We start from the raw sequence: 27,924 nt of genomic DNA, 5'->3' as shown, positions 1-27,924 counted from the left end.
CAGAGTGCGGTGCAGGCGATGTCGTAGTTGTGACGTCGTATTTATCGTTCCGCCCCTTCTCGACTTGCAGTACCGGGGTCTGGCTCATAGGTGGCGCAAATCTCTCCTGCTTCGCTTCTGTTCTCTTCACTTCTTGTCATCCCGACACCGCATTCCTTTTAGCTCTCACCTCTCCTCCACAGCTTCTCCTCCTCACCTCCTGTCTCCGCGACCCGTTTTCTTCTTGGGATTTTTTTTTATCCATTTCGGGTTACACAGACTAATCGGCCGGCGTCAGTCGGCGTGTCGGAACGCATCGGTGGGAGTGGAGAAGACGTGATTACGGGTTATATAGAACATAACGGGACGCATTACGGTATGATCGCGTTGTATCATTGATTATCTCGCTGTCAGGGCGTGTTTATGGAAACGGGATGGTGATTGTGTGAGAATGCAATGAAGTGGGATGCAGTCGTGTGCATTCATCGAGAAAGAAGTAATAATGCATTAGTCAATGAATATCATTCATATATTCAATCTGCTACTTGAAGCCTATTCAGGCTAAAGGGGGGCAGATCATCCTGTAGTCCTCAGACAGTTCCAGGTTGATGGATGCTCCCTTAGAACTGCTAATATCTATAATAATAATAATAATAATAAGCAGTAAACGTTTTAAAGTCCTTCATGTTGTATGCTCTTTTATGCATTTGTATAACCCGGGATCCATGGGATCGGATATGGGATTGTTACACGAAAAAAATAATATGTTGCGGCAAAACAGAGCGACAGGCTGCTCGCGTGTCTTGCGCGCCCCCGTCAAGCTTTAGTGCGCGCTCCCGACTTAAGAAAAAAAACGTGACCCTGTTCGGCGGCCAGTGATCCAACGGGTTCACACACTCATTTCTCATCTCTGAGCACTTTGCACTTCGAAGCTGCTTTAAGGGTAGGAAACTAGCATATTTTTAGGGTTTTTAGATTTCTATGTAGAACAGAGAGTTTCTGTTGAAGTCCCTAAAAGCTTATATACACACACCCCTTTCATGCATAAATGATGATGCTGATGATTATTGCTCACATTAGAGAGTCTGTCTAAATGTTATATAGTAATATTATGTCTATAAGATTAATCAATTAAGTCTATCTATCTATCTATCTATCTATCTATCTATCTATCTATCTATCTATCTATCTATCTATCTATCTATCTATCTATCTATCTGTCGGTCTGTCGGTCTGTCTGTCGGTCTGTCTGTCTGTCTGTCTGTCTGTTCACCTGTATCGAAACTGTGATCTTCACCAAATGTGCATGTTGCAATATGCAGCTGATTCGGTTAAAGAAAAGAAAGACTTCAATACAAAAGTAAGTATCCCTGCCAGGAAGAAAAGTTAAATTAAATATAACACAAAATATGGTGTACAAAGTGTCAAAGATATACCAGAAAAATGGTGAATTCAGTAAGGTAAGCAAGATAAACTACGCTAAGGCTTTATGTTAAAATACATGCCGTGATTAGGAGGTGATGTGCATCTAACATACTTTCAGACAAACAGTGGGTTTCCATAACTGTGGGTATGTCTAGTGGATATAGTTGAATAAAGGGTCAAACACATTGTAATAGTGTAGAATAATTGCCTGTAATATCAGTAGAAGTTGCAGATCATGGGGGAGGTGGTAGCTTTGTGGATACGGCATTGGACTGAAGGTCATAAGTTCAAATCACTGCCACACCAAACTGCCTTTCCTGGGGCCCCTGAGCAAGGCCCTTAACGCCATAGCGGCACAGGTGTATAAATGAGCTAAATTTAAATTGCTCTGGAAAAGGGTGTCTGCCAAATGTTGTAAATGTGTAATATAAACAGTATGATTACCTTGGCTTCGTCACTGTACTGTAAATGATCAATATGACATTAAGAGACAACATTCACACATTGTTCTGTCTGTTTTACACTTGTTTTTCATCAGGGCTTTTGTGTAGTTAGAGGAATATGATTACATATAAAATTCCCACGGATACTGTTAAAGATTTATTCTGTAGTTAGTTTAACATTGACCTTAAAACCTTAAGTGTGTACCACCATTACAGCACACTTTATATAATACAGTATAATGGTAACAATATAACGTTTGTAATGTTATAAATTGTCCCCAATTCTCTGACCTGCTAAAACCCCGAGTCCTCAGAGGTCCCTGGGTGTTTAGTGATCGCTCCACCACTAATACACTCAGTATTGAATATGGGTGTAGGTGTACATCTTGAATCATTTGTTATTTTGAGAAGTCCCAAATGACATAAATTAGAGTAGATGCTTCAGGTCTATACAGAATTAAGTTGTTTGTTCATCTGGTTACATCAGAGGATACTGGCAGTGAAGCATGGTATGATAATGACAGAGATTAGGTTCCTTGTTTTTCCAAACTGGTGTCCCTGAGTGACCAGGTGAGAGGGCATCCAGACACAGGGCTTTGGTATGAGCTGCGTTCTTACAGCATTACAAAGCAAAACAAAAAAGGAAATCTACTTACTGCTTGTTAAGCTGCAGAGTCACAGCTACAGTATTGTTCCAGAAAGTCATGACAAAGGCATAATAGTTAAGCAGAATTAATAATGCTTAAACTGAAACTCATGACAAGTTTTTAAATATTTAGAAATCTAGTCTATAAAATTGGGGGTTTTAAATAGCAGAATTTAGCAATTGGCCACTGCTATAAGGTACATCTAAAGAGCAGGAAGAACAGTATTAGCATGGGATATGAGACTATAAATATAAGGCTCACCGAGTACCTTTAAATTTGACACTTACATGCTAGCTTTGGATATGAGGCTCACAAGGTAGCTTCAACATGTGACCGACAGACTAGCTTCAAATATGAGCTTCAGCATCAATTTTAAACTTTTAATAGGAGACAAGCAGGCTTGCATTACATTTGAGACTCACAGACTAGCTTTACATGGGCCTTAAAGGCTAACTTAAATATGTGATTGACAGGCTAGTTTTAAATATAAGACTCACAGACTAGCTTTAAATGGGCATCACAGACTCACTGATCAAATATGAGACTCATTGATTAGTTTCAGGTATAAAACTCAGTGACTAGAAACTCACAGACTATCTTGAAACATGAGACTCACAGTCTATCATTAAATATAAGACACACTGACTCATCTTAAAATATGGCACTTACAGGCTATCTTAAATATGTGATTAACAGATTCGCTTCATATATAAGACTGACAGGCTAGCTTTAAATGGGCCTTACAGACTAGCATCAAATATGAGAATCACTGACTAGTTTAAAATATGACACTTACAGGCTATCGTAAATACTGTATGTGACTGACAGACTAGCTTCAAATAAGACTCAAAGGCTATTTTCAAATATGGGACTCTTAGACTAGCTTCAAATGAAACTCAAAGGCTAGTTTTAAATATGGGACTCTCACATTAGCTTCAAATGAGACTCATGGGCTTATTTCAAATATGGGACTCACAGACTAGCATCAAATATGAGACTCACTGACTAGCTTCAGATATGAGACTCACAGAATAGCTGCAAATATGAGACTCACAGGCTAGCATCAAACATGAGATTTACAGATTAGTTTCAAATATGAGACTGACAGGCTAAATTCAATTATGATTAGCTGCAAATTTGAGACTCACATGCTAGTTTTAAATATGAGACTCACAGACAAACATGAGCCTTACAGGCTAGTTTCAAATATAAGACTCACAGGTTAGCATCAAATATGAGACTGACAAGCTAGCATCAAATATCATTTCACAGATTGCAGAGTCCTTATTTCTGTTTCCTGAACAGATTGCTCTACTTAATAAATAACCCCAGAATCAATTTTTTTAGTAGTTTTTAATCAATTCTTTGATTAAAACTTTATCATTAAAGCATGAAATTACCTAATAGTATGTAGTTTTACATGACCTAGAAATATTTTTTATATATATTTTTTAGGTTAATTGTGTACAATATGGCAAGTAATAATCGTATAATGCTTTGACACATCATAAATCAGGCCAATTTGACCAATTTCATATAAACGGTATATAAAAAAAGTGCATGGAAAAAAGTTCTGTAATCACAGCCATTATACACTTCCTTGTTGCTTCTAGGGAGAAATGCAGAGAGCAAAGATGCACATGCTTCTGTGACATATATTGCATGCTTGCTTCACTATATGGGCAAATGTATTATCCGACTTTTCCAACCGTATGTGGTTCTTCTCAAACTGTTACCACAAAGTTGGAGGGACACAACTGTATAGAAAGTCACTGGATTATTTGCCTTTCACAGGAACTTGGAACCTGTTCCAGCATGACAATGCCTCTGTGCACAAAGCCAGCTCCTTGAACCTTACATCGGTTAGAGTGGAAGATCTTGAGCCTGCTATAGAGCTCTGACCACAACCCTATTGAACACCTTTGGTATGATTTGGCACGCTGAGTGAAACCCAGGCCTCCTCCTCTCCCCTACTGTACATCAGTACCTGATTTTACGAACACCCTTGTGGCTGCATGAAAATGCACAAATCTTCACACTACACTACACTTCAAAATCTAGTGAAACATCTTCCCAGGAGAGTGGAGGTTATTATAACAGCAAATAGGGACTAAATGTGGAATGTATTGTTCAAAAAGCACATACGAATCTTATTCACAAACATTTGGTTATGTAGTGTATCGTCATTAATTATAAACTAGGATTCTAACAATTGGCTTAAGAGATGCTTGAGTATTTGATTGATTCACCTCAGATAACCCTAATTCTCTGACGTGTGACCCTACACGTTAAATTCGTAATCATCAGGACGTAGCGCTGCACCTCCTTTCTGTCTATTTGTCTCTGTCTCGGTTCCACTAATGTTGAGCCGAGGTCTTTGCAGCACACAGTCATTAAGTCAATCAGTGAGCTTTATCACTGATTAGCATTGGCTTGTTTTCCTGCGGTCAATGTCTTCATGAAGTTCGCATTCCCTGAAGCTTGAGTTAAATTTTGTTGTTTTTTTAATCACAGTGAGGGAATTTACTGCCAATACATCAGCATGGTGATGTCTCAGAGTTAATGATGAACAGTTTGGTCCATCGGAGTACACGTCACCTGTCTTTTCAACATACACAAAAGGTCATGTGTATAATGCGTAGAGCGTGGAATCTTTTATTTTTTTCCATGTTTGTTTTACCGTGTTTGTTTTTTTGTTTCGAGACAAACGATAACTCCATCAGCTAATCCACTAGGCAAGCTCCAGTGTTTCAAACTAAATAAGTGGTGTAATATAATATATTAATGTACCATAGACTAGTGCATTAAAACAGACTAAAGCAAAGGAATGAGAATATGATTGTATTTGAGCCTTGTTTTTGAATAGAATATCATGTTTGTACTACTAATGAAAGGTTTGCAGTATTTTGACTATCCTTATGTCACATGTGAAAGGATTCAAGTTAGAATTTTATTTTCCTTTAACATTTGGGGGTGAGGTGATAGTTCCTTGTATAGCTTTAGATTCATATAACAACTTTGTGCTTTCAGTTTTACATTCCAGTGTCTGTCCTTGTGGTGGAGGGTGTGCCAGAAAATGTCATATCACAATAATTCAAGGTTTTGCTACTGTTCACAAGACTGTCAGTAGCGCTGCAAGGTTCATCCAGTAGTTCAAAAACTTCAGACCTGAATTGATTAAATCCTGTCCATAGGATTCGTATGTGCTTTTTGAACATCCCAGTCCACATTTAGTCCCCATTTGCTCTTATAAAACCCATTCCAGGAAGATGTTACACTAGATTTTGGATTGTTCTTATGAAGAGTTTGTGTTCATTTAGCAATAATGGTGTCATTAAACAGAGCGAAACAAAAATCTGAGGTAAAAAAAACAAAACAGTGAGATTACAGGTCATATCCTATTTTTTTAGGAATATCTTTTGGAATCTGGACCTTATTTCATAACAGGAAACTGTTAAGGATGTACGTTTTGGAATGCACATTAGCACCACATCTCTGTGGTGATATCTATCTCTGGGATAATATGTAGGTAAATATAGTATAGAAGATTATATGTTTATTTTAGAATATGTTATTGATTCCACAAGGAAATTGTTATTAGAGTGTCAGCCATTGTTACAGCACTCCTGGGTCACAAAAGTTTGGCAATACCAGGGCTTGATCTCCTGACAATCTGAACAGTAACCCAGAGCCTTAACCACTAAGCTACCATCTTTCCTGCGTTTATGTTATTTAAATAACTGGCACTGAAGTATTTTTTGCAACAAACCTTTTCACTGGATACGTTTCATTTTTGGCATGTCGTGTTCTTGAACCTGTCATGACAAAAACCTCTCATGCTGCATTCACATTTATATGTAGAACTTGCTGCATCTGCAACAATAGTCCCTGTGTCTCTGCAAAAATGTATCCTGAGAAACCATTTTCTTTGTTGTATATCTTCTCTGAAAATCACAGCGCACTGACAGTGGAGACTCCTTATTTAAATCCTACATAAACATTCTCCCGCCAAAAACCTCACCATATAAACCAAAAGGTTTTAAATCTATTTAGAGATAAGCATAAACAATAATGTATTGTATGAATCACCTTACACCGTGATTTACCTTCTGACCAAGTGCTGTTGTACAAACAGGGATCGTAATTAGACAACTGAAACCCATGTTGCTTTATAAAGAATAAAATGTGGCTCTTTTGAAGAGCCTGTGATAACGATAATATTAGGCTGTTAAGGTTTCTCAACACGGACTCCAAGCATTCTGAGTTAGGCTACACTACAGATACTAGTGGGTTCGTAGATCCAAAAAGGTGTCTCAATGATCATATCAAGACTACGGTGGCGTTAGTATGTAAATCTTTCTAACTCTGCTTAGCCTTTTTTTCTCTATCTCTCGTCTCTCTATCTGGTTCCGTCTGTCATGCTTTCTTTCCTTTCAGTACTGCAGCTGAAACCATGACAACGAGATGAGAAAAGTGAGAAAGAGTACAATGAGAGACCTTTTCCTCTTGGTGCTGTATCATTATTTTATTTGACCAAATGTTTGTTCTTGCTGCTGCAATTTGATCTCATGTCATGTTGCGAAGAGATGATGTGACATTAATAATAAACAAATAGAAACATATTAAAAGCGAAGAATGTAGTATAGAAGTACAACATGAATAATTAAGAATAGTGTAAAAGAGGCAGATATAGAGGACAGGGTGGTATGGAGACGGATGATCCGCTGTGGCGACCCCTAATGGGAGCAGCCGAAAGAAGAAGAAGAAGAATGTAGATAATTTTATCAACAAATAAAATGAGAATAATACAATTGTGAGGAGTTTCAGCTGAAAGAATTGCAGTCAGGTGAGTATGTGATCATTGTGAAGGTCTTACTTGGAGCATTTACTTACTGAGTGTGCAGTGGATAAAGGTGACCTGATAGTCAAAGTTCATGAGTTTCTTAACTGTTTCAAAGTGCATATTGCACTAATAAACTCTAGCACTATCTCTCAGAAACACACCCTCCTGTATCACTTTTATTCTAAAGTTGCTGATTTCCTACCTGGCCATTTGCACATGCTTGTCATTTTTCTCTTCACTGGACTGTAATTATGTGTGTGAGCTAATGAGAAATGTGTTCTTTCTTCTGAAACATCTGGTAGGTTTCATTCTTTGTTCTCACAGCTTGATTGACATTTTTCTGAGTAGGGGCTGTGCATTTCTTTCACACCACCTCTCAAACACCTGCACATACACACGTACACACTTACACACTTATGGACCGTTCTGTTGGCAAAGATCGCGTTGCGTAACATTTTATCTGTGGTGTTTGTGCAGTGCTCAGCTTACTTGCTGAAACTGAGTGTATTTTCATGCTAACAGTCAAGTTCTGTGTGATCTAAGTTCACTGCTGATCCTTCGCACTCGATTATTGCTTAAGACTGGAGCTGGAAATGTACAAATTATTCTGTTATATGATATTAATGAGGTAGAAGAATGAGCCCTGTATGCTTTTCTTGAATCTTTATTGCTCCATCATGCTGGGAGCTACTTGTCAATGGTTTAAATACAATGCTGAATTTTGAATCAGATATATTATTATATTATATATAATATTGGTCAGAAGGTGTTAGTTAATTCTCTATGACAGCAGCTCTGACTGTAAAAGGGTTTTCTTATAGTGCTTATCTTTTTTATGGTACCAGTTCATTCACATGGGACAATAAGAAATACATTTTTAAGCATGCAGTGAAGTTAAGTGGTTAAGGCTCTGGGATACTGTTCGGAAGGCCAGGGATTCAAGCCCCGGGTTTGCCAACCTGCCACATTTAGGCCCTTGAGTAAGGCCCTTAACTCTCTGCGCTCCAGGGGTGCTGTATCATGAAATTTTATAATGCTCTAAGTTACAATTAAAATGCAAGTTTATTTAAATAAAGATAGAGAACTCCAATGGTTTGTAAGGAGTCTCCAGAGTCAGAGCTGTGTGACAGTGATTGCTAAGGTCCCTCTTGTCATCATGGCACCTGTTAGTGGGTGGGATATGATTAGGCAGCAAGTGAACATTTTGTCCTCAAAGTTGATGTGTTTGAAGCAGGAGAAATGGGCAAGCTTAAGGATTTTGACAAGGGCCAAATTGTGATGTCTAGACGACTGGGTCAGAGCATCTCCAAAACCGCAGCTCTTGTGGGATTTTCCAGGTCTGCAGTGATTAGTATCTATCAAAAGTGATCCAAGGAAGGAACAGTGGTGAACCGGTGAAAGAGTAGTTGGCATGGGTGGCCAAGGTGCATGTCTGGCCCATGTGGTCCAAACCAACAGACGAGCTACTGAAGCTCAAATCTATCAGTTTATTGTCTGTCTACCATTGAGGAAAGTACAGGAAGGATGTGTTTTCAGAGGTTCAAAAAAAAAAAAAAAAAAAAAGGAAAGATAAGAGAAAGGGAAAGAATGGGTCAAAGAGTAAAATCAGAAGAAGAGTTTAGGTGGAGAGGAAAAAGTGTGGTATTGGTGTCAGCATATTTTCCCCTTTGGAAAACTATTCAGCAAAGAAGAGTGCAATAAAATTGATTGTAGAGAGAAAAGAGGGAGAGAGATTTTATTTGTCTGTTTCTTGTGGCGAACCCTGAACCCTGAAAGTGGTGTGAACCAGACAGATATGGGCTATATACACTCACACACACATTAACAATCACACGGACACAGGGACAGAGACATTGATCGTTTAAAAAGTGATGACAGAGAGATTGTCAAGGGCTGGGAAAAAGACAGAAATATGACTGAGCATAAATGGTAACAGGAAAGCTGGAGGAGTGTAATGAAAGTGTTTACAGAGAGAGGGAGGGAGGAAGAAAAGAGAGAGGGGTGGATGATGATTGGTTGCATGAAGGGGTGGAGAGACTGCCGGAGGAAAACACCTTCCAAATCCTTAGGTTCTCCTCTACGCAGCATCAGAGCCAGAGGGTTATGGGTTTCGCTGCCAAGTTTGACTTTTACTGGTCTCTCAGCTAGTCTCTGAATCTTACATGCAAACATTCTTTATTTGTACCGGAAAAAGCCTAAAATTGTATGAATGAATGATTAATGGTTTAGAACCATCCAGACTGCAACTTTGAAATCTTCCCAAATAAAACACTAGAATTTTACAAAATAAAACACCAGAAGGTTCCAGTCTAAAACCTTGGAATCCGCCATAATATAGAATAAAGGAAAAAAATCATAAATAAAGAATAAAACAATATTAGTATAGAATAAAACTCCAGAATTTGACAGAATAGATCTGTTATTTCACAGAATGGACTGAAAAGGGGATTCGATGCTCTATTAATACTTTAAATACTTTGCAGTCCTCAAGAGATCTGAATGCTGCTCTCCAGTGAAAGACAATGGCTAATATCATTGTGCTTGGTAGGTATGCTAAATGTGGGTGTACAGTATGTGTGCACACATGCTGACTTGTACATCTTGTGAACCTTGGGAACTATTTAGGACTTCAGAGAGATACAGAGATAAGGGATGAGAAAAAAAAAAGAAAGGAAAAGAGCAGCCAACAGTGAACTATTCCTAGACATTAGCATTGAGGTGTTAGCTAAGAATACAACTTACCAGGTTGTATTCTTACCAGGTTTAAACCCCTATTTTTGTGTTTATGTCTCTTCTAGGTACCCTTGGTCAATGTGAATGGTCTCACACATAGACACACACACTCAATCCATACCGATTAAACAAGATAACTGAAGGAAGGACGTACAAACCGATACTAAAACCCTCTTTTACACACAATAAAGAGGCGTGGGCCAACATAAATGGCTGACAAACAGATCAGGTAAGCCTGATGCCCATCTTTTCCATTGAACATCATGTTTTTTGCTTTGCTTTTTTCTGATATTGCCATGAAGGTAGTCGTCTCACTTTTCACCTTTTTCCGTCTTGATTTATTGAATGACTCTTAACCCTGCCTGTCTCTCTGATTCATTTCTACCAGTTTGCCTGCCAAGCTAATAAACGGGGGTATCGCTGGCTTGATTGGTGTCACCTGTGTGTTTCCCATTGACTTGGCCAAGACCCGCTTGCAGAACCAGCAGAATGGCTCACGCCTCTATACCAGCATGTATGTATGGACACGGACAGGCAGGATTAATACGGTGCTTTCATTATTAATGTATTTTCTGTGCCTGAATGTCTGTGGCTGATTTCTGTTTATGCTCTGCAGGTCCGATTGCCTTATCAAAACCATTCGGTCAGAAGGATACTTTGGGATGTATAGAGGTGGGTGATTTTTCCAAAATGTCCAAAAGAATACAATATTTTTAAGAAACCAGGTATATTATTCTAGCATAATGTTCAAGGGGTCCAAGCACTTGTTGCTAATAGCTCTTCCAGAGACCATAGTTGTGTGTACTATTAAGGTTTCATGATGGTTTCACTGTGTCTTGGCCAATTCCCGTTTTCCTTCGTTTAGGTCTCCACTATCATGTTCTCCTTTCAAGGCATGTAAAGCCAGCCACCTTTATTTTTTCGAACTGCTAATCATGCAACATCAGGGGGTAGTGAAGGACAGTGCAGTCCATCTACTTCCACCTGCATGAGCTCATAGACCTATACTGATCAAAGAGACAGAGTATGGCCAGTTTTGCTCTTTTGTGCTCCTGGCTATGGATATCTGTGGTACAGTAGCATCATTAGGATTCAAATTCTTAATCTCAGGACAATAGTGCAAATCCCCAAATGTCTTTTCAGGACTCTTGAGTTTTCAATATGATATAATTATGAGTTACAGCTGTTTGAGTAGGTTAATCTACACCTCTTGACAGAGGGTGACCATATTGCTTACAAATCTCTACAGCAAATTTTGTGAAGAGACTTCAATATGATAAACCAATGTTCAGGCCTAAACTGATCAGACCTGTCTCTGATCTATATGTCTGTAACTTTCTAATGAGGTAACAGCAGCCTCCTACACAGTAGATAATTTTCCTTGGTTCTTATAGTACCATTTCACAGGTCGCTGACTGTAAAGCTTACACAATCATTTTCCAGGATTAGAACCACCCACTTTGAATCTAAATTAGGAACAAGGTAGTTTAATAGGACTTCTGATCAGAAAGTTGTTTGTTAAAATCCTACAATTACTAAGTTATTGGCACCTGGAGCAAGGCCCTTAACCCTTATCTGGCTCAGTTGCATTAATTTGATCATTGTAATTCGCTCTGGATATGTGGTTTAAATGTAATATTTGGTGTGGACAATGAAACATTAATCACTTTGAGGATGATAAAAACTTTGAGGATGGATTTGGACTGTAATTAATATCAACAGTCTACTTCAATGGTTCAGGGCCACGGGTTGCATAAACAGTTATGCATTTAATTGCCAATTACTGAACAGTACACCTTAAAAATGATGTAATGAATGGACAATTAAGTGCAAACCAGATGGGGACGGGTTACCTTTTGACTCTGGTTCCTCTCAAGGTTTCTTTCTCATGCCATTTAGGAAAGTTGTTCCTTTGCCATATTTGCCACTGGTTCACTCATTAGTGATAAACTTACAATTGTAAGGAACTAACTAATAGACACTAAACTTATACATAACTTTATGCAACTTTATAACCGCTTTATCTCTGTAAAGCTGCTTTAGAACAATGCCAATTGTTAAAAGTGCTATACAAATTAAACTAAATTTAATTGAACCATAAAATATCCATGCTATATAGTAATACGAAAACAATCACAGAATTATGTTTGTTTAGTTATATTATTATTAAAAAGTTTAGTATGAGGATTTGGGCATATTTACTTATTATGAGCATATGATATGACAGTGTCTTCTCTTGGTTGTGTATCCAGGGGCCGCTGTTAACTTAACTCTTGTTACTCCGGAGAAAGCCATAAAGCTGGCTGCCAATGATTTTTTCAGGCACCATCTCTCAAAGGATGGGTAAGGCATACACACACACACACACACAGACACACACATACACACACAAACACACATCATGTTATGTTGCGAGACACATTAGCATTCATGGGTTCAGTTACAAATACAGTATCTCACAAAAGGAGTGTTGATGTGTAGCTTGTATAGCAGTACAGATTTACTGTCCTCTAAAAATAACTCAACATACAGCCATTATTGTCTAAATAACTGCAACAAAAGTAAGTACACCCTAAGTGAACATGTCAGAACTTTGTCCAAAGTGTCAATAGTTTGTGTTAGCACCATTGTTATCCAGCACTGGTTTAATCCTCCTGGGCATGAAATTCAATAGAGCTGCACAGATTGTTGCTGGTATCCTCTTCCACTCCTCCATCAATTACAGAGCTGCTGGTTCTTAGAGACATGGTGCTTCTACACCTTCTGCTTAAGGATGTCTAATTTAGGTGCCTAATAGGGTTTAGGTCTGGAGACATAGCCACTCTATAACCTTTATCTTCCGGCAAGGCAGTTGTCATCTTGTCGGTTTGTTTGGGGTTATTTTCATGTTGGAAAACTGCCGTTCGTCTCAGTTTCTGAAGAGATGGCATCATGGTCTGCTTTAGAATGTCACAGTCCATGTTGGAATCCTTGTTTCCCTCAATGAAACGGAGCTTGACAGTACCAGCAACACTCATGCCGCCCAAGACCATGATGCTACCACCTCCATTCTTGACTGTAAGCAAGAGAAAATTTTCTTGGTACTCCTCACCAGTGCTTTGCCACACATCTGAGCCACACAAGTTTATCTTAGTCATATTAGACCACAGGACATGGTTTCAGTGTTTCATGGACAGGTTGCCTTCAGCATACCATTTGCGAGCTTTCTTGTGAGCCAGCCTCAGAAAAATCTTACTTCTGGGTCGACAGAAAATGCAAACCGACTTGCAGTGTACGTCGTATGGTCTGAGCACTGACAAACAGACCTTCAGCTTCTGCAAACTTTAGTCTGTTTTTTGAAGCCAGCTTCTGCATCTAACGCACAACATGAGGACTTAACATTTTTGATGGACCCTTGTGAGGTCTGTTTCGAGTGGAAAACGTCTCGGAAAACCTCTGTAACCACTGTACTGTAACTCAGTTTACGGATTTTACCGATCTTCTTATAGCCTAGGCCATCTGTGTGGAGAGCAACAATATCTCTGAAATCCTCAGAGAGTCTTGAGGTGCCATGTTAAACATCCAGTGGTCAGTATGAGAGAATTGTACCCAAAGCACCAAATTTGAACTGCTGTAATAAAAGATACACAAATTTGTATGGTCCTATCAAGCAGACAAAACATGAACATGATGAATGGAACATGAGGCTTTGCAGGATTACACAACGAACAGCTGTTATCACTTAGGGTGTACTTACTTTGGTTGGCAGCTATTTAGACAATAATGGCTGTATGTTGAGTTATTTTCAGAGGACAGTAAATCTGTATTGTACAATACATGCATTTTTGTAATATACTGTACACGCACGCATGCACAAGAGACCGAATTGTGCATTTCAGAAGAACACAGTCATCCTTCATGCACACAAGCCTGCTGTTATTGTACATGCCTACACTGTCATCTGGAACATCTGGAATCACTTACTCATAAAGAAAGGTGTACTGTTACACAGCACGTTCCGCTATTGTATGTCAAGCATTAATATTAAACACAGGCTGTTCACCAACACCAGCCAAAAAGTCTTTGTTCAAATGACAGACCACGCGACCTTCACTGGCTGAGTCGCACATTGCCGCATATCTCCATAGTGACCAGAAACGGAGCCAGTAAATTATTGACTCGACACAATGTGAATTATTAATTCAAGAGTTCACCTGTACTTGTGTGTATGTGTGTGTGTGTGTGTGTGTGTTGACTGCACATGCATATGCTAATTTGTGTGTCTGAGCCAATAAGCATTTGCATTATTTGAATACAATATCATGAGCAATCTGAATATTATAAACAATATACAGTACAATACATATTATGAGCTAGAAAATCTGTCATGCATTAAATTACGAAACATTTTGATTTCTATTTTTATATTTCATTTTTTTTAATTTATCTGCCATCTTTGAGTGCCTGTATGTGCACTGCATTTGATTTTAACACTATGCATAATACATTGATCAGCAATAACACTAAAACCTCTGACAGGCAAAGAGAAAACATGAAGTGGTGGGATACATTAGGCAGCTTGTGAACAGTCAGTTCTCAAAGTTGATATGTTGGAAGCAGTAAAAATGGGCAAACACTAGGATCTTACACACTTGTCAAGGGACAAATTATAATAAGTAGATGACTAGTTCAGAGTATCTTCAAGGTGAAAGGTCTTGTGTGGTTCTTCCGGTAGGTGGCAGTAGTTAGTACTAGAAGTCGACCGATAGTGGATTTTGCTGATACCGATAGCTAGGCTGGACCATATCTGCCGATAACCGATTAATCAAATGTTAATTAAAAAAATCCTGCTAATGCTAATGAAATAATTATATAATTAATACATTATAAATGATAATAAATAAAATACAGTGCTCTCTGTGGACTGTGCTGTCTCACGTGTAAAAAACAAACAAACAGCACATCGCATCAGTGATTCGCAATGTCGAATTTGTCAGTGGTTCGCAGTGATTCAGCTGTCAGTGCTGATCAATCTGCAATCTCTTATGAATCGCTTAACCTTTAGTTAGTATCTACCTAAAGTAACCCAAGAAAGGACAACCTGTAAACCTGAGACAGGGTCAATTTCGCTCAAGGTTTATTTATTGCAATTTACAAGATTTAACATATAACTTAATAAATATAACTTATAACATATAACTTATAAAATCAAAAGATTTTGGACACCTGACCATAAGATTCTTATGTGCTTTTTTAACATCCCTTTCCACAATTAGTCCTATTTGCTTTTATAATAACCTCCACACTTCTTAGGAGATGTTCTACTAGATTTTGGAGTGGGATTGTGGAAATTTGTGTTCATTCAGCCACAAGTGTGAGTAAGTATAGTCAGGTACTGATGTAGATAAGGTTAGGAGGCCTGGGGTGCAGTCAGCATTCACATTCATCCCAAAGGTGTTCATTAGGGCTGAGATCAGAGCTCTATAGCAGAAGATCTTCCACTTCATCCCATGTGAGGCATATTTTCTACTACATGAAACTGGATTTGTGTATAGGGGCATTGGATCTCCTATTTCAAGTGAAAGGGAAATTTAATGCTACCACATCCGAAGACATCCTATATAACTGGTGTTGTAACAGTTTGGGTAAGAACCACATATGGCTAGAAAAGTCAGATGTCCCAATACTTTTATCCATATTGTGTATCTACTTGTAATGTTTTGCTTTCTTGATACCACCGCACAACATTAGAGCGCTTGTGTAGTCCATGCTTCAAAAAGTCTAAGCTGTATTGTTGACTGATGAGTTACTGTTAGACCAATGCAATTCATAGGGTATATTTATATCTAAAGTGTTCTTGAATTGAACTCATGGTCTTTCTAAAATGCTAAGTAGTATTCATCTTATTGTGTTGTATAGTTTGTGACCTTGTGTATTTATCTCATCCTCTTATCTCAGCCATTCTCACAGGCTTATCCATCTGCTGTGTGTTTCAGGCAGAAGCTCACACTGATTAGAGAAATGCTGGCAGGATGTGGTGCAGGGACATGCCAGGTCAGTTAACATAAACACGGACACAAAGAGTTTAATGAAGATTTTTATCGAGCTGGCTATGAACAGAAATCATTCATAGGATTATTTACACATTCAATATCTATTCATGAGAAACCTGAAAAAAAAAAAGTTCTTATCCTACTCATGCTCCCGAGTGTGTAAAATTTGCACAGAAAAAGACTAAGCCATGTAAACCTGGACTTAATCAACTTCAAATCAAAAACTTTCACCGAGCACTTTATTAGGAACACCTGGACAGCTTCTCGTGTATGCAATTATCCAATCAGCCACTTGTATGGCAGCAGTGCAGCACGTAACAGCGAGATATGAACCACGGCTTCATGTTTACGTCAATCAAAAATGTGATCGCAATGATTGTGCCGTGATTGTTGGTGCCAGACTGGCTGGTTTACCAATTTTCATAAGTTCTGATCTCCTAGGATGTTCGCACATGACGGTCTCTAGAGTTTACTCATGGTGGTGCAGTGAAGATAAAATATCTCATGAATGCACGTCACAAAAGACCACGCTGTGCTCCATTTTTTTCAGTCAAAAATAGAAAGCGGCGGCTAGACTTGGCCCAGAATCGCAAAAAAGGGACCGTTGAAGACTGTAAAAAACGTAGCCTGGTCAGATGACTCTTGATTTCTGCTGAGGCACACAGATGGTAGATGTAGAGCACCAACAGCATGAATCCATTTTCATAGAAACTTGTGCCAGTAGTCAAAGCTGGTGGAGGTAGTGTAATGGTGTGGGAAACATTTTCTTTTTCTGGCACACATTAGGCCTAAAATTATTAAGCAATAATCACATTAATCCCAGAGACTATTTGATTATTGTTGCTAATCATGGGCCTTTCTATAAAGACACATCTTCTAATGGCTGCTTCCAGTTCCATGAACATGATTAAGCGTGTTCTTCAGTGTCTTTATTAAATGTAAATCCAATAGAACTTTGGGTTAAACCACAGGATAAATGCAGCTGAAATATCTGCAGGGTCTGATTGATCATATCAACATTAAATATATATATATATATATATATATATATATATATATATATATATATATATATATATATATATATATATATATATATATATATTTATTTATTTATTTATATTATAATATCTTCCTAAGGGACAATACTATAGAAATCAAACTTATAGTGCATGTACCGGGTAGTTTATTGTACTTTCCCGTAAATTAAAATGTTTTGATTGGTATGGCTTACGCATTTACTTACACATTACTTACGCATTTGCTCTGGGTAAGTTCTTATGTATGCTACAGAGCCATGTCATCTTAAATCTTTCTTTCTGATGGGATTGTTTGGTTCAACACAACTGGATGCCTTGTGACTAAACAGGACTGAAGCTGCACTGAACTAAATTATGGGATTACAATACTAGACAGCATGTGGATAAGATAATTAATTGTATTGACCACAGAGGCTTTTTCCAACACTCCCTATTACATCTTACCCATAAGCTCTTCAGCCAATGAATGTACAGGGTGAGAGGTTGGAGCAAAAGGCTTGCTCAATTAAAAACAACTTTTTTAAGGTGATAAATCAATATTAATCTTCATTGTGTGTGTCTGTGCACAGAATTGGGCATTTCTTCTGTGTTCTAGTCTAATTGTGACTCTAATTCTAAAAAGTTTAGTAAAATGTAAATAAAAACAGATTGCAATGATTTGCAAATCTCATATATGCATATTTTTCACACAATACAACATAAACAAAAACAAATCAAATGTTAAAACTGAGAAAATGGTGCTTTAAATCATTTTGAGGAAGAAATAAAGCTGCAACACATTTCAAAAAACTTGAGTCGTGGAACATCTTGCAAGTTATTAGGTTAATTGAAAACAGCTCAGTAAGATGATTCGTATACAAAAGAGCGTCTTAGAGAGGCAGAGCCTGTCAGAAGTAACGATGAGCAGAAGTCATCCCCAAATGCAAGTTAAAGATGCAAAGAAGAAGCCATATGTGAACATGATCAAAAAAACACTGCCATCTTCTCTCTGGACTAAGGCAAAGTGGAAAACTGTACTGTGTTCAGAAGAATCAAGATTTGTAATTATTTCTGGAATCCTCCGCATCCTCAAGAAAAGAGGAGAGGGATCATCCGGCTTATCATCACCACTTAGATCAATGGCCTGCATCTCTGATGGTATCGGGGTTCATTAGTGTCTATGGAATGGGCAGCTTACACATCTGGAAATGAACCATCAATGCTAAAATGTATATACAGGTATTAGAGCAACATATGCTTCCATCCAGATGGCGGCTTTTTTGAAGAAGGCCTTGCATATATCAACAAGAAAATGCCTAACTAAATACTGCATCTAGTACAACATCTGGGCTTTGTTTAGTGGAAGAATTTGGGTGCTGAAATGACCTGCCTGCAGTCCAGACCCAAGACTGTTGAGCAGGTAAAATTCGGTATCAGACACAAATTAGATTCAATATAAGAAAACATTCCTCTCCCGAAACATCAACAGCTGGTCTCTTCATTTCCCAGATGTATAAAGGCTGTTGTTAATAGAAGATAAAAGAAGAAGAGATGCGACACAGTGGTAATCCTTGAGACATGTTGCAGCCTTAAAATTGAAAACGATCTTAAAGTAGCATATTTTCTCAGTTTAAGCATTTCAAGATAATCTCGGACCAGAGGTGTATGTGCCTTGTGATGGTGACAGGGAATAAAATCATAGAAGATTTACGTTTGTTTTGTTATCTCCTCATTTCAGCAGGTCGTAAAAATCCTGCAAACACATGACATTTAAAAGCTGCTCACTAGATACTACTGCAGAGTGTAATCTTAATTACAGCTAACTGCCTCTGCTAATTGTGTACATGTTAACCCCATGGCAACCACATCCTCTCATCTTTACTGGGGAAAAGGAGTCTTATGTGTACCCCCTTAGGGGATTAGCAATTGACCTTCTTTCTATGCATTGTGGCGACCATTATTAGTGACATATCGCTCCCGGCAATGCCCACTTCACTCCACGAGACCCTTATTTGAATAAACAGTGTTGCCTGTTTCCTGTTCTAATGATGTACTCCGCAGATGCCTGTAGTGCTGTAATGACAAAAGGAACTAATCTGGAAACAAAAATCTTGACCATTAAATTATTGTCAGGAAATATTTTCTTTTTATTTCTTTTCCTTTCTTTTCTTTTTTCCTTTCTTTTTCTTTTCCTTTCCTTTCTTTCTTTCTTTCTTTCTTTCTTTCTTTCTTTCTTTCTTTCTTTCTTTCTTTCTTTCTTTCTTGTATTTTTTTTATTTTTTTCTTTCTTGTATTTATTAATTTTTTTTTTTTTTAATACCAGTCATGATTTTTTTTAGTCACAGCAGTTTATTCTTTTTTGTGTCCGGTTTGCAGGTCATTGTTACAACACCAATGGAGATGCTGAAAATCCAGCTGCAAGATGCAGGACGAATTGGTGAGGAAGGAAAAAAATAATTGACCATTTATTTATTTATTTATTTATTTATTTATTTATCTATCTTATCTATTCAGCTGGAGTATGATGTGTGTACAAGAATGATGTATGTTCTGAGATGCTTTACCTGCTCACCACGGTTGTAAAGAGTGATTATTAGTCGCTGAGCTCAATTTAGTTCACAAGATCATATTCTCCCCCATTCTAAAATTGTATTTAACCGTAATTAAAACTCTTGGCGTGCCTGATTTTATGCAGGTAAACCCCAACTTACGACGTAGATAGGGACCATAAAAACGGTCGTAAGTCTATAAGGTCATAAGTCCAGAATAAAAAATAATATCGTGTCTAATGTCGTTAGAGACGTGCACAACGCGTTATTTTTGCATATATGTGTTTATGTATATATGTGTATCAGTAATACAGTAACAAACACCCATAAACGGCTGGTAGAAATATTGTAAAGATTCTCTCAGGCCAAGATAAAATTAAGTGTGGAGACGTGGAAGGCCAGAGTGAACAACCTGTCAAACACTGCCCTCGTGTGGCAAGCATTACACATAGCTGTTGCAATAATGTGTCCTAATTTACTGTCTAATAAAAGCAGTTCCACAAGTAGTATGTAATGTTGTGGAGACAGATCTAATGCTGATGTTATAATAATATGGCATATATATTTTTATAATGAATACAATAAAAGACTGTTATGTTTTCCAGACATGACAAACTGTCAGTGTTAGTGTGAGTTTCTGACTCCTGGCTCTGGAGCACCATGGACTTGCATGTTAGTGCTTTTATTCATCTAACTCACCATGCTACCCTGGTTCGGCTTGTGAATTAATTTAGTTAGTCTAATTAAGTGAATCAGGAGCAGACTAAACTACAGTAAATGATATGGTAAGGGGTGGTGGTACTACAGAACTGAAAAACAAGAGAGAAAAAAATTCGGTTTTTAAGGATTTGAATAGATAGTGGGTGTGTAATGGTACACAAAATGTATGGTTTGGTTTAATTTCAATACGCTTAGAATAGAATTGCTTGTGATTTTTTATTAACGTGGTTTATTATTTTTTGCATTTGTGATCAACATTTGAACAGTTTACATTTTAAAAACAATTTTATATGAAATGCATGCTTGGTTAAATGATATATAAAATAATATCTTATTAAATCATATTTTACATATAAAAGAGAATAAATCAAATTAATATAATAAACTTTTATATCATATTCATTCATTTGAGTGATCATTCGAATTGACGAATGAAATAGATTAAAAAATTATAATAAATGTAAATATTACACAGTTTACATTTGTTAGACACCATTTGAGTAATACATATGTGCATGTAAGTATGTGTGTGTGTGTGTGTGTGTGTGTGTGTGTGTGTGTGTGTGTGTGTGTGTGTTACAAGAGAATAAATCAAATTCATACAATAAACTTTTTATATTGTATTGATTAATACCAGTACTCATTTGCATTGACAAATGAAATTGTTAAAATAAAAATTAAAATATTAATGCATCTAAGTGTCTGTGTGTGTGTGTGTGTGTGTGTGTGTGTGTGTGTGTGTGTGTGTGTGTGTGTGTGTGTGTGTTACATTCAATATTTTATTTTCTAAAGATATGATCTACTTAACTGTTCTACTTATTTCAGAATATTTGAACAACTTTTTTATTTCTTCCATCCTTCTTTTATTTACTCGATAATGATATGCGAAATAGTCAGGATTTTCTCCTTTTAAAAGAAATTCTTGAAGCTGAACATAAAATGCTCTAGAATTCATAGCATAATGTAAGCCGCTAGCCACTTCCTGACTATTGATTCTTTTCTTTATTCCCCTGGCATTGTTGTGCATGTTTTCAGATTAAATAATAATAACAATAATAAAATGCGCTCGAAGTGCGAGGTTGAGACTAAACAAACTTATCGGACACTAAATACATTTTCCTGAGGGAACTTATAACTATAGTATGTTCCTCACGTAAAAAAGGACTGCATTTAGTCCACGTGTACCGAACTGAAGCCCTATGCCGGGGAATTCTTTTACCTATTCAGTACAGACCAAAAGTTTGGACACACCTTCTCATTCAAAGAATTTTCTTTATTTTCATGACTATGAAAATTGTAGATTCACACTGAAGGCATCAAAACTATGAATTAACACATGTGGAATTATATACATAACAAAAAAGGTCTGTATTGTATATATAATATATATATATATACTTTTGGTCTGTACTGTATATATAATATATATAAACTTTTGGTCTGTACTGTATATATAATATATATAAACTTTTGGTCTGTACTGTATATATATATATATATATATATATATATATATATATATATATATATATATATATATATATATATATATATATATATATACTTTTGGTCTGTACTGTATATATAATATATATACAGTACAGACCAAAAGTTTGGACACACAAGGTGTGTCCAAACTGTTGGTCTGTACTGTACGTGTACCGTGACACCCCTAATGTATAGTGTATGTTGGAGCAGAACCTATTTTGGATCATATATTTTCAGCTAGTGCTCTGGTATTTCTGATATTTGTGTGTATTTTGGGCATCTGATCAGAATGTGAATCCCAGTACCACCAAGCTGCCTCCTTGAGCAAGACCCCTAACCCTGAGTTGTATAAAAGAAGTAATTGTAACTCTGCCATTAATGTCAATGTGTGTTTTATGTGTGGCATAGCTGCTCAATGGAAACTGATGCCACAGGCTGTGTCTCCTGGTGGTGGTGTAGAGTTGAAGAGCCAGACTGCTATGCAGCTCACACGAGAGTTGCTGAAAGAGAAAGGTATTGCCGGACTATATAAAGGACTTGGAGCCACTCTGCTCAGGTACCACACACACACACACACACACACACACACACACACACACACACACACACACACACACACACACACACACACACACACACACACACACACCTAAGAATCTTAGTAATGCATAAATCATTGTTTGTGGTTCATTCTCTCATTAAACCCCCTTTTTTCAACAGGGATGTTCCGTTCTCAATCATCTACTTTCCTCTGTTTGCTAATCTAAATAACTTGGGGAAAAGGGGACGTGAGGGTCCTGCTCCCTTCTACGTCTCTTTCCTTTCAGGATGCATTGCTGGCAGTACAGCTGCTGTGGCAGTCAACCCAGTAGATGGTGAGTTCTGAAGAGAGAGTGATCCAGACCTCAGACCTTTTGGAGAAAAAAAAACAGTGGTGGATGTAGAATGTTGTTGAGTTAAAGTGGAGATACATTATGTAAAATATGACTCCAGTAAAAGTAAAAGTGCTCCCTCTAAACTTTCGGCTGAGTACACGTACAAAAGTATTTGACTTCAAATGTACTTAAGTATCTAACGTTCTATGATTTATTAATAAATAATAATAATAAATATTCAATTATCATTTTTTACCACAAGACTCTGCTTTATTACCTCAGTTTATGTGAAAAGACTCTAATGTACCTCTCAGCACACTAATCTATTAACAGAATAATGTTTATGAGTCAAACACTGATTGATATCTATTAGAATTATTGCTACTTCAAAAAAATAAGGGCACGGGTGTTATAGCAGGTTCGAGTCAGGAGTTTTTTCTATCATTTATTACTCTCATAATGTTCTGATCTGACGTTGAACTGTATGTTTGTGCTACAAAGTAGACCAAGCAGAAATCAAAATGAGTTCAAATCTCTTTTTCTATAAAAATGAACGAGTGATTTAAAAACATGTAGTAAGATATTTGACTTTGAAATGTAGTGAAGTTTAAGGAAAAGTCTCCACAAATGGAAATGCTTCAGTAAAGTACAAATTAGCAAAAAAGCTACTTAAAGTACAGTAATGAATTACATTCACCTCAATACTGTCCACCACTGAAAAAAAAAAAAAAGATCACCTGCTGTTGGAAATAATAATTATATTATTTACTGTATTTTTCGGACTATAAGCCGCTACTTTTTTTTCCAAGATTTGAACCTCGCGGCTTTAACAACAAAGCGGCTTATTTATGAATTTTTCCTGGGTTTTTCCCGGTTTCACAAACTTCAAGCCAAAAAACTGAGCCCCATAACATTAGACCAATGAAATTTCCGAACGGAAACGAAAAAACGCACCTCACCTGTGTTCTGAGCTGCACGGCATCGGGAGAAAAACTTCCATCGGGTGATTTTTAAACGCACGACGATGCCAAAAGATAAACTCCCGAGAGAAAAGGTTGTGAAAGGAAGGAGGAAGACAGTGAACAATGACTTTCTTGGTAGGCTACTGTTTAGATACAAGCCGTTGTAACGCGTTGAGTCTGGGTGAAGGGAGAGCTCGCTAACTCCAGTTGCAACAGAAATCATATAAGCACAGACAGGTTTCCAAAACTCCTGCTTTTTCATTTTTCTTGGCAACATCGTTACGGGTTAGTCAAAGAAACTTAGAAATGAGCATCAGAAAATAATAAGGACATATTCCTCGGTCTTGCACACATGCAGTAATAGCGGAAAAATTCCCAAAATACCGGTCCTAAAGTAAGCGGCACCATATTTCACCCGCTACACCGTGTAACAGACACTGTCTTTTATTAAAGCCTGTGTAAAGTTCATTAGTTTCAGTGTAGACACTTACAGGCTTATAGACAGGTGCGGCTTATTTATGTTTAAAATAAAAATCTTTGTCAAATTCAGTGGGTGCGGCTTATATATGGGTGCGGAAATTACGGTAAATTGTGCTTTTTTTTACACAGCTTTCGATACCAAATTCCTAATAGTCAAAGAAAAAAATGCAGAAATTGTGAAAAAAAATATTTTAAATGAATGTAGACTAATATAAATGCCTTTGATTTTGTAATTTGAAAATAACACTTCCACAGTTCTGGGAAGTACATTTGTGGACACGATGGCAAACGATGTTATGTCATATGGGTGTATTGGGAATGAACCTACAGGAGAGGGATACAATCCTTCTGCTTCCTTAAAGATAAAAAAAAAGTCGAATGGCTTTAGAGATCCAGTGCCGTTTACCGTCCATTGAATCTTTGAGCGTACGCCAAGAATCAGGTATCAAAGTCTCCAGGAGAGAGGAGCACAGGAATGACATTTAGAGTGAAGGAGCAGCACACAATTACAGCCAACAAACAACTTATTGATCCGATCATTAGTGTGCACACAGAATGCTTTTACAAAATCGTGGCAAAAGCTAAACGCCTTTCAAAGGTTTTTTTTCCATGGTGAGGCAAGAGGAGGGAAGGAGGGAAAAGGGTGGTGGTGTGTGGGGAACAAAGGCTTTAACAGAGTGGTCCAGTTGAGGTTCCACCTATATAGGAGGCTTATGCAAATTTCAGAAACGGTGTAATTGTTAAACAAATAATACTAGACTACGAGACTCTTGGAAATATGCAATTAGCATTAAATAAGAATCTGTTATGAGGTCACAAGGGGCAATTCTTGGGTTCTTGGTAGACTGTGTGAAGTAAGATTTACATTGTGTGTGTGTGTGTGTGTGTGTGTGTGTGTGTGTGTGTGTGTGTGTGTGTGTCTGTGCTTAAATACATAACTACTTGTACATGTACATTTTTTTTTACAAAATAAAAAATGGAGTATTATTTAAGTACTTCGTTCACCACTGCAGATTTGCTCATGCGTGAAGCAATCTGGGTTGTACCATTTATTAAAAAAAACTAAAAATCGGACTCAGCACGAATGGCTAACAGTACACTCATTCGAATTTGCTGACTTCAGGATTGTATTTCCTGTTACGGCTTGCTTTTGCCTTGCTGGCGAAGCACAGCTGAACTTACCTTTCCTGTTTTAGATTTTTCACAGGATTTTATTGAACAGTGTAAGAAAAGAAATGTACAGTATTACCTTTCCAGTGTCCCCATGTTGTGAATATAATAGTTTTATGAGTATCATGCACACAAATACAGAAAATCAACAAGTAAATTAAATCTTTATCTCTTTAGCCACCTCACATATTTTATCAAATAAAACAATCAACTACTGAAATTCCTGAAATTGTACTGAAACTGATTGATGGTTTGACTAATCACTGGAAGTGGCGGAGCTTCATTACTCATGCTAGAGCTCAGTATTGAGATACAGGCAATCTGAGGTAACAGTATTTAGAAATGTGCACTTTACTGTATGTGTGTGTTTTGTTTGTGTTACAGTGATAAAAACCAGGCTGCAGTCTCTAACACGGGGCAGTCAGGAGGACACGTATAGTGGCGTGAGCGACTGCATCAGGTGACTTTAGTCTTTCTTAATTCTTACTGGCCCTAAAATTGACCTCGTCAGTTGCAATCTCATTGCATTGTCATAGTTATAACATTAATTCCAAATGATCCCTATATTTGAAAATAAGTGAGTAGTTCACAGACTCGGCTCTTATGTTTTGCTAACACATTGTGTTAAAACATTGTTGACCATTTGGGGGCCCTGTTGACTCGTTTGAGAGCTATTGGCATAAATGATAGAGACAGCTGAAAGAATGCGATATTGCTGAGAATATGAAATAATGAAAAATTGGGAAGTGCAATTATAAATATATATTATTGTAGTTTTGCAATGAAATTAATAAAATATATGAAAATTATATATATATATATATATATATATATATATATATATATATATATATATATATATATATATATATATAAGTATACTTTTTAAATACAATATAGGTTGCGTACCTTGCATAGCTGCACGAACCCTTATGGTACAATATAATTCAGTACATTTATGGTCACTAGCTTACTCTAAAGACTTAATGGACTGAATGGAGTCAGCCGGGGGTTGCATCCAGTGCGGATAGCAGCTGATGGTAGACAGCCTAAAGCAGAAATGAGGATCAGTCATGGTGGAACGATATTTGAACTTAATAATCATTTGGGAAATGGCTGACAAACTGGAGTCACATTTTTTTTTACTATGGTCCGCACATAAAAAGGGTTGCATTCGGTACAAATGTGTACTGAAACGAAAGCCCAGTACCCACAGATTTGACTAGACTAGAAAACCCTAGTACTGATAATATCCCATTTCACTATGTTGACTCAAAGTGCGAATACAAGCATCTATTTTTGATTAGAATTAAGATTTTAGCATCACTGGGGATTATTACTGTGGACACTCAGGCCCATGTTCTTGTACTAGTATCAGATCTTTGCTAACGTCTCATCTAATCGACTGTCTTATCCGCTACAGAAAGATCCTTCGGAACGAAGGTCCGGCTGCTTTCTTGAAAGGCGCATACTGCCGCGCTCTCGTCATCGCGCCGCTCTTCGGGATCGTTCAGGTCGTCTACTTCCTGGGCGTTGGTGAATTTATCCTTGGCTTTTTACCCAAACGGAACAATTAACCCGATCCCTTCTGCTTCATGCCTTTCTTCATCTTCACTGCACCAGTTAAGACCTCTTCCTCTGCCACCCCCATCTGAACTACATGCGTTGCCTGGAGGTGTTTTTTTTTCTTCTTTTTTCCTTTTTCATCGTTTATTCTATTATCGTGCAATTTTATTGGAATGTATGTTTCGTTCTGGATGAATGCGACAATCAAAGTGTGAGCAGATTTTTTGTTAGAAAGTATGTTTGCTAAATTCTGTAAAGGGGGCCTGTTAGTTCTGAGCCAAAGCACAGGCCATGAAATTCAGAAAGTTCAACATGCCGTATGTTAGTTATATGGTTTACGAAGAATCATGTAAAGGCTAAATTTTATAAAGTATATAAATAATACTTTTATTTATTGGGGGCAAAAAAAATGACACTTTAATGCTTGGGTAGATCAGATGCTTCCCATTATTGTGATATAAATTCTCACCAGCCTAGAATGCTTTTATGGCCTTGAATGACCTTGAGACATTATTTCTGCATGTGTATGGCTGTGTGCTTGAAGGTTTTTATGTGTGTATGTGATGGAATAGCCGTTTACAGTCTCGGGCAGACTGCAGGGCTGAGTAAACACACACACACACACACACACACACACACACACACACACACACACACTGATGCTGCGCTTTGAGTCTGATGAGAGCAGCATACACAGCGCAGATGACTCATATCAGCTCGAGCAATCTAACACTACAGCTTTCCATCTGTGGCGAGATACTCCATTACGCACTACGTCATGGAGAGCAGAGCTTTTTGAATAACCGAAACGCACGCTATGGCCGTGTCATTAGGTGCAGTTTCCAGTTTGACTCGTTTGTAATCCTACTCCACATCGCCCCCTTCTTTAGTTAGGACCAGCGCTTGCACTAAGAACAGTCGCGAATGATCCTGTCATGTATTTTCTTACATATTATAAGCGCGGCTTTAATGCACCACAGCAATCCCCTAAGC

The 27,924-nt window shown here is 37.6% G+C and overlaps 1 protein-coding gene across 2 annotated transcripts; it reads left to right on the top strand.

Annotated features, from left to right (window-relative positions):
- The first annotated feature begins 45 nt into the window (after positions 1 to 45).
- On the top strand, positions 46 to 27,690 carry slc25a22a (solute carrier family 25 member 22a). Of its 2 annotated transcripts, none has more exons than XM_083546487.1 (11): positions 46 to 355; positions 10,136 to 10,299; positions 10,459 to 10,584; positions 10,687 to 10,742; positions 12,323 to 12,413; positions 16,046 to 16,103; positions 19,498 to 19,558; positions 22,287 to 22,434; positions 22,599 to 22,753; positions 25,750 to 25,825; positions 26,789 to 27,690. In XM_083546487.1, the coding sequence occupies exons 2-11, from the start codon at positions 10,280 to 10,282 to the stop codon at positions 26,940 to 26,942; spliced, it is 945 nt and encodes a 314-aa protein (XP_083402613.1). In that variant the 5' UTR covers positions 46 to 355; positions 10,136 to 10,279; the 3' UTR covers positions 26,943 to 27,690. The 2 variants fall into 2 exon arrangements, with proteins under 2 accessions (XP_083402613.1, XP_083402614.1); XM_083546488.1 differs by lacking the exon at positions 46 to 355 and adding an exon at positions 1,210 to 1,339.
- The last annotated feature ends 234 nt before the right edge of the window (positions 27,691 to 27,924 follow it).

This window comes from Silurus aristotelis, assembly GCF_946808225.1.
Source record: "Silurus aristotelis genome assembly, chromosome: 7".
NCBI classification, from domain to species: domain Eukaryota; kingdom Metazoa; phylum Chordata; class Actinopteri; order Siluriformes; family Siluridae; genus Silurus; species Silurus aristotelis.
The sequence above is the reverse complement of the archived record's forward strand: the minus strand, read 5'-3'. Positions and strand labels throughout refer to the sequence as shown.

What these genes read in the sequence shown, in the direction of transcription:
- slc25a22a (XM_083546487.1), top strand. Translation starts at nt 10,280, where the DNA reads ATGGCTGACAAACAGATCAG. An exon ending in GTGGTGCAGGGACATGCCAG is followed by an intron (nt 16,104 to 19,497) that starts GTCAGTTAACAT and finishes TCCGGTTTGCAG; the next exon opens with GTCATTGTTACAACACCAAT. An exon ending in GGCAGTCAACCCAGTAGATG is followed by an intron (nt 22,754 to 25,749) that starts GTGAGTTCTGAA and finishes TTTGTGTTACAG; the next exon opens with TGATAAAAACCAGGCTGCAG.